General features: G+C 47.9%; 1 protein-coding gene across 1 annotated transcript; it reads left to right on the forward strand.

Annotated features, from left to right (window-relative positions):
• Positions 1-2,569: 2,569 nt before the first annotated feature.
• On the forward strand, positions 2,570-6,321 carry LOC124009942 (C2 calcium-dependent domain-containing protein 4C-like). The gene is made up of 3 exons (XM_046322196.1): positions 2,570-2,779; positions 3,967-4,735; positions 4,851-6,321. Exons 2-3 carry the CDS (start codon positions 3,992-3,994, stop codon positions 5,397-5,399), a joined length of 1,293 nt encoding a protein of 430 aa, XP_046178152.1. The 5' UTR covers positions 2,570-2,779; positions 3,967-3,991; the 3' UTR covers positions 5,400-6,321.
• Positions 6,322-7,940: the final 1,619 nt, after the last annotated feature.

The following is a 7,940-nucleotide window of genomic DNA, read 5'->3' on the forward strand; positions in this document are numbered from 1 at the left end:
AGGGACTTGATTTAGGCTTTGTATACTTGCAAAACAATCATTTCTTCACAAGTGATGAGTTGACAATCTTTAACACTGACAATCATTTATAGTCATTGAATCTCAACAAAAATATCTATATCTCAGGACCATGGAGAGGGACAGAAGTCGGCTAGTCCCAGAGCCCAACACGCTATAGTTATTCTTGTACATTAGTTCCATGGACTCCCCGGTGATTCTGTGTACAATCCCTCTTCTCCCTTTCTCTCAGTTCGACTATGTGTGTGTGTGTGTGTGTGCATGTGTGCGTGTGTGTGTGTGCTCATGAATGTGTGCATGCAAAAATATTGTTTTTGTCTTTTATCATTTTATTTTAGCACCAATGTAGATTGAGAAGAGCCTTCAGTTTAATGCGGAACTATATCAACACTTTCCCACTGATCCTGTACATGCCATTGCAAACAATAGAGTGCCATCATTTCCCCACAGCCCAAAGGGACCAGACTGCCAGGCAGTTTCTCTCTAACAGCCCCCTCATTGCCCATTGGCTTATTGAACCAGCGATGGATGCTGAGCTCCAGTCAGGGAAACTCTTACAGCTCTTGAAGATAACAAATGATCCTATTAAAGGGCCACCCTCTCCTACTCCCCTTCCCCCATTGGCCCAGCAATACAGGGTAATGCAATGCAGGGGTTAGAGTGTCACTATAACTTCACTAAGGGACTGATCTATCCAGTTATCACAGACAGAGACCTCCAGGAGACCTGCTGGCTGGGAGTAGATGAAGGATTACACTGCGCTGTTATCAACTCCAGGTTTTGCAGTAATTCTATTTATGTGGTCTATCTGCCCTGGCCAAATGAAACACAACTTCCACAGAAGTGGATCTTCACATATGACCTGCAAAACGCAACACAATATGTTTTTAAAGTCCAGTCAATTCCGCAGGTGTCTCCTGCTTGAAATTCTGATTCCATGTCAGCCTGCTTGATTCAATGGGCAATGTTGTATTTGTGTCGTGTACTGTGGAAGCTAGTAGAAGAATTACAATAACACACACAAGCTACACTACATGACCAAAAGTATGTGGACACCTGCTCATCGAACATCTTATTCCAAAATCATGGGCATTATGATGGATTTGGTCCCGCCTTTGCTGCTGTAGCAACTACCACTATTCTGGGATGGCTTTCCACTAGATGTTGGAACATTGCCGCAGGAGACTTGCTTCCATTCAGCTACAAGAGCATTAGTGAGGTCGGGCACTGATGTTGGGTGATAGGTCTGGCTTGCAGTCGGCATTCCAATTCATCCTAAAGGTGTTCGATTGGGGTTGAGGTCAGGGCTCTGTGCAGGCCAGTCAAGTTCTTCCATACAGATCTTGACAAACTGTTTCTGTATGGACCTTGCTCTGTACATGTCATGATGAAACAGGAAAGGGCCTTCCCCAAACTGTTGCCACAAAGTTGGAAGCACAAAATCGTCTAGAATGTCACTGTATGCTGTAGCGTTAAGATTTCCCTTCACTGGAACTAAGAGATCTAAACCATAAAAAACAACCCAAGACCATAATTCCTCCTCCACCAAACTTTAGAGTTGGCACTATGGATTAGGGCTGGTAGCGTTCTCCTGGCATCCGCCAAACCCAGATTTGTCCATTGGACTGCCAGATGGTGAAGCGTGATTCATCACTCCAGAAAACACATTTCCACTGCTCCAGAGTCCAATGGCAGCGAGCTTTACACCACTCCAGCCGACACTTAGCATTGAACATGGTTATCTTAGGCTTATGTGCGGCTGCTCGACCATGGAAACCCATTTCATGAAGCCCCCAATGAATAGTTAATGTGCTGACGTTGCTTCCAGAGGCAGTTTGGAACTTAGTAGTGAGTGTTGCAACTGAGGACATACCATTTTTACGAGCTACGCACTTCAGCATTCAGCGGTCCTGTTCTGTGAGCTTGTGTGGCTTACCACTTCGTGGCTGAGCACCTAACACTTGCCAATAACAACACTTACAGTTGACCGGGGCAGCTTTGGCAGGGCAGAAATTTGATGAACTGACTTGTTTGAAAGGTGGCATCATATGATGGTGCCACGTTGAAAGTCACTGGGCTCTTCAGTAAGGCCATTCGTCTGCCAATGTTTGTCTATGGAGATCGCATGGCTGTGTGCTCGATTTTATACACCTGTCAGCAACAGTTCTGGCTGAAATCCACTAATTTGAAGGGATGTTCAAATACTTCTGGCCAGGTAGTGTAAGATACAACAATTGAACAAAATCAAAACGTCTGGGAGTTGAGACAAGAATGGAGGTAGAATGTCTGAGTAGTGGAGAGAGGAGGATTAATCTTGTCCACAGACAGGGAGGTCGTTAACGTTAATGTTATTGTTTGCAAATACAATGAGTTGGCTATACGAAATAGCACGGAAACACTGATTTGCCCCGCGGTTAACATCAAAACACGTATTTAAGCAAATTACATTCTATTTTGAGGAGGGCGGGTGGACAGCTTGGGAACCTCCCACTGGCTTCTAGTCACCATGGAGAGCGCGGCGCGCGGGGTCCATATATAACCCAGAGGTGAAACTGAATCATCAGAGCCCCAACTATGTGTTTTTGTGCCCAACAGTTAGGTTACTCTGTCTGTGTAAAGTGGGTTAGCTAGGCAACCCATGTGAGGTGAATTACGGAAAGTATTGAGGGGACACGGACAGACGCATGTGAGGGAAGTTGGAACATTTTCTGTTTTTATCCGGAGTTCAGCAGGAGAGCGAGAGTAACACTTCAGCGCAACGGTGAGATCCATGAGTTCCAGTGATGTGACAGGTCCTCCGGTTGTCTTTGCTTGTAGATCATGAGTAACCGTTTTTTAATCAGTGTTCGTGATTTTGTCTGTGTCTATTTTACAAGTTGTTCTCATTTCAGGGACCATCCCGCCTAAAGTGCATAAAAGTTGGTCAGCTGCGCACAATGCCACATATCTTTATAATTACATTCTCTCCTCGATTATAGATAACCGTATTGTTTTATTGGATATCAAATATGTCTTTGTTTGGTGGAATCATAAATCTGACTGGACTGACTTTACCTCTCTTTGATATGATAGGTTATGCGCATTGTCGCGCACACTTACGGGAAGTCTTCACATTTATCAAAGTTGGTGCCTTCAGTGGAAGCAAACACATTTAAAACGGAATTTACTTTTTTTTACACTGATTTATTTAATGTTCAAGGATTTTAGAGACTTTCATCAATGGGGTGCAGTGATAGAGAACAATCTTTCTTTGTTCTATTATATCACAAGGACTGGATTTAATCAGTCCGGTCTATAGTCCACCAGGATTTATTAGGCAAAAGTATTTTAATTAGACTACAGAAAAAGGAATAATCATATGTTACTGCGTAATAGCCTACTGCAATCGAGATTCGATTGAATTGAGGGTACTACCGCAGGGGGGCGATTCAATATAAGCTTTAAAAGGCATAGGCTACAGCCTGGAGCACGCTGGTGCTTAGCAACACGTTTGGACTTGCAGTTTGGCTTTACAGCCTCAGATTTTTCTTGGAATGATTCCACAACAGAGGTGATGTTAAATTATCTGATAATAGGGAAATGCTTTGGTTTGGAGTTGCTATGGAAGCTCTCCTGTGGTGTCTCTGACATTTCACCAGGCACTGGGTGCATCTCAATAGTCTAACATAGTTTCCTCTACTTGCATGATTTCCTTGATCCAAACTGTTTTGAGAGGCAGGTGGCAGGTGGCAGCAAAATAAGTTGACTTGCCGTATTGCTTTCAACTGACATCAGTGCAGTTTAGGAGTTGAAGCAAGGAAATGGCATAAACTCACAATATTGAAACTCCTCCTATCTGTCTGTGTCTGTATGCCACGGTTTGATTTACATGTTGACTCAAGGTGATGTCACATCCTACCTACCTGTGACTGTATGACATCATCACTTCCTGTCCACCTGTGCCTGCAGCTAGCTTCAGGCCCTGGAGGGAAGCATGTGGCTCCTGGAGAAGTTCCGTGGCCCTCACAATGGTCACTCTGCATCGGCAGGGGACAAGCAGCAGAACCAGACTGGCCCCGTCTCCGTCTATAACAACATCATCACCCCTGATAAGATCCCTGACTTCTTCATCCCCCCCAAACTCATCTGCTGCCCTTCAGAGGCAGAGTGCCTAACTCCGGAGACCCAGCCCCGCTCTACTCTGTGCCCCTCCGCCTCGGAGCACACCATCTGCAGCCAAACCCAGGGCAACTGCACCCGGAACCCCCGCAGCCCACGTCTGCTCTCCCGGCTGACTGGGGACACCCGCAGCCTCTTGAGGGCCGCTAACCGCCACGTCATCCAGATAGAGAGCGCTGACGACCCGGGGAGCGAGGTAGGGGAGGGGGGAGACCCTAACACCAATGCAGACCCCCAGTCCCAGACAGCCATGTCCCTGCCTTACGTCCCCAAAGCCCAGACCTCGTACGGTTTCTCCACACTGGTGGAGAGCCCCCACACCCGCCGCAAGGAGTCCCTGTTCCACAGCAACCCCAACAGCCCCCACACCTCCCCGGGCTCCCAGAGACGCACCCAGGGTGGGAACCACCTGACCCCCTCCGACCCCAACCCCTACCGCTATTTCAGCGGGGGTGAGAGCGACACGTGCTCCTCAGCCGAGTCCTCCCCCTTTACCTCCCCTCTCCTCACCCGCTCTGCCTCCCTCCTCCGATCCATCACCCAGGAGACGCAGGCCAAGGTAAACAGTAAGGATGATAACCATAAGGATGATGACTTTATTTACAAAGTGTAGCTCAGAATTTCATGATCCCTTCTGTCTTATCATCCCTTCCCTGATTTGATTTCCCCCTCAGGTGTCTCGTGCCAAGCGTACCCTGGCGCGCCACAGCTCCCTGTCCACAGACGAGTGCAGCTCAGCCGACAACAGCCCCAACCTGACACGCCGCCGCCTGCGCTGCCCTCCCTCCCCCGCCTTCCGCGGACGCAAGGGGACCGGCTCCGGGGGGGCAAGTTCAGACCTCCAGCGCGAGCACTCGGTCAACCTCCACAAGGGCGGCACGCTGAGAATCAGCATGCACTACGACGCCGAAACGGCCCGGCTGAGGGTCCGAGTGCTCGCCGCCGAGGACCTGTATGATAAACAGACGGACGTGAAGAGCATCAACTGCTGCGTGTCTCTGTACCTGAACCCGGGCAAGCAGCAGAAGCAGAGGAGCACCATCATCAAGAACAGCAGGAACCCCGTGTTCAACGAGGACTTCTTCTTTGACGCGGTGCCCGTCACCCAGGTCAAGAGCCTGGCCATGAAGATGAAGGTGGTGAACAAGGGGACCAGTCTGAAGAGAGACCTGCTGCTGGGGGAGAGGGAGGTGCTGCTCAGCGACCTGCTGCCAGGCTTCTAGGGACACAAAGATGCTCCCTCCCCTGGTTATCTCCCTTATCACTCTTCACTCGTTTACTCCCATTTGCCTGATCTGATAGGGAATCAATTATGGTGGGCACTAGGTAGAGCTATTGCTTCACAGTTCAACTACTATAGGTTACCTACCACAGTTTACCTACCACAGCTCACCTACCACAGTTAACCTACCACAGCACACCTACCACAGTTAACCTACCACAGCGCATTTACCACAGCTCACCTACCACAGTTCAACTACCAAAGCTCACTTACCACGGTTCACCTACCACAGCTCACCTACCACAGTTCACCTACCACAGTTCACCTACCACAGCTCACTTACCACAGTTCACCTACCACAATTCACTTACCACAGTTCACCTACCACAGGGCACCTACCACAGCTCACCTACCACAGCTCACCTATCACAGTTCACATACCACAGTTCACTTACCACAGTTCACCTACCACAGTTCACATACCACAGTTCACTTACCACAGTTCACCTACCACAGTTCACCTACCACAGTTCACCTACCACACCATACCACAGCACCCCTACCACAACATACCTACCACACCACAGCACACCTACCACACCGCACCTACCACAGTACCCCTACCACACCACAGCACCTACCACACCTAACACAGCCCCCTACCACACCACAGCACCCCTACCATAGCTCACCTACCACAGTATCCTTACCACACCACAGCACCTACCACACCTAACACAGCCCCCTACCACACCACAGCACCCCTACCATAGCTCACCTACCACAGTACCCCTACCACACCACAGCACCTACCATAGCTCACCTACCACAGCACCCCTACCACACCACAGCACCCCTACCATAGCTCACCTACCACAGCACCCCTACCACACCACAGCACCCCTACCACACCACAGCACCCCTACCACACCACAGCACCCCTACCATAGCTCACTTACCACAGCACCCCTACCACACCACAGCACCCCTACCATAGCTCACCTACCACAGCACCCCTACCACACCACAGCACCCCTACCACACCACAGCACCCCTACCACACCACAGCACCCCTACCATAGCTCACCTACCACAGCACCCCTACCACACCGCACCTACCACAGTTCACCTACTACCCAGTCAAGTCAGATCTGTGAAGGGGATTGAACAAGAACAAAGGGGAGCAGACAACTTGTTGGAATGAAATGCGGCCAGGCTGTTTCTTCTGTCTGGATTGACTGAGATTGACTTAGATCAAACCCTGTGGTGGAGCGCTTTAGTGAAATTGGTCACCTTGGAGACCAGCATGTAGCAGATCAGAGTGAGGAGGTGTGTGTGTGTGTGGGGGGGGGGAATTCTCCACATTGTGGGTTTCATTTCATTCTACCATCACATTATCTTACCTATTGACAGCAGTAGTAAAGCTATGTTTTTCTTGCTACATCTCCCCTCTTTATGTTGTATTGCTGAACTGTCTTTATTGATTCACTTGAGGGTATATTCATATTGTGTTATTCAGTACATGTGCAGTGGCTGGGTTCCATATCAGTAGTGAGGAAGCTGGATGATACTAGTGTGAGTTGTGAACAGTATATTTTGTAATTATTCTGTACTTTTACCAGAATGTCATTTTGCATGCTCTTTGTTCTTAAACACATTTATCATGATCAATGGAAGATTCCTTCGTTTTAATTAAGAGCTGTAAAATCAGAATCAGTGTTAGATTGAACATATGGATATGATTGATGTTTGTGTGACACGTTGACTTCTATCTATTAAAAAGCTCTAGCTCTTCTCTTTGCTTTCAGTGATACTACATCCTGTTCTCAACATGTTGTGTGACAACGAGCTGCGCAAACAAAGACTCACTACCAAATGACCAGGGTCTGTATTTATAAAGGGTCTCAGAGTAGAAGCGCTGATCTGGGATCAGGTCCCTATACTCATATCCTAGAGCAGCAGTAGATGCTTTATGAGATGCACTATCCTTAATGTTTCCAGCGTCATAAACAATCTAAGTGCGCTCCATTTTCCTTGACTGTACCTTTCAATCTTATCCCACAGGATCTAAATTGGTTCTAAGAATAGGTCAGTCATTCAAGTGGCACTCATTCCACTCAGTCGTTTAAACAGAACCTGCACAAGGTGTCCTTTTCAAGTATTTTTGCAGCGCTTCTCATATGCAACGGATTGGTTCGTAGTGCTTTCAAGCATCCATTTAAATGTCCAATTGTCGTTCCCTTTTCACCAGCTCTCATTTGAATGAGTCAAATAGCAGAAATTAAAGGCCCCATCAGGGAGAAAGAGATGAGAGCAGATCTTCTCTAATTATACCTCCCTGAATGGATGAAAGATTACAATGGGGGAGAGGGAGGTTTCATTGGTTTAACTCTGCATGGGAATCTGCATTGGAACAGCTCAGTATCTGTCTCTAGCTCTCTGTTTCTCTCTGGGCTTACTGTCTGTTTCTTTCTAGGCTTACTGTCTCTGTTTCTCTCTGGGCTTACTGTCTCGATTTCTCTCTAGGCTTACTGTCTCTGTT

This window comes from Oncorhynchus gorbuscha, linkage group LG22 (assembly GCF_021184085.1).
Source record: "Oncorhynchus gorbuscha isolate QuinsamMale2020 ecotype Even-year linkage group LG22, OgorEven_v1.0, whole genome shotgun sequence".
NCBI classification, from domain to species: Eukaryota; Metazoa; Chordata; class Actinopteri; order Salmoniformes; family Salmonidae; genus Oncorhynchus; species Oncorhynchus gorbuscha.

What these genes read in the sequence shown, in the direction of transcription:
- LOC124009942 (XM_046322196.1), top strand. Translation starts at nt 3,992, where the DNA reads ATGTGGCTCCTGGAGAAGTTCCGTGGCCCTCACAATGGTCACTCTGCA. An exon ending in CCCAGGAGACGCAGGCCAAG is followed by an intron (nt 4,736 to 4,850) that starts GTAAACAGTAAG and finishes TTTCCCCCTCAG; the next exon opens with GTGTCTCGTGCCAAGCGTAC.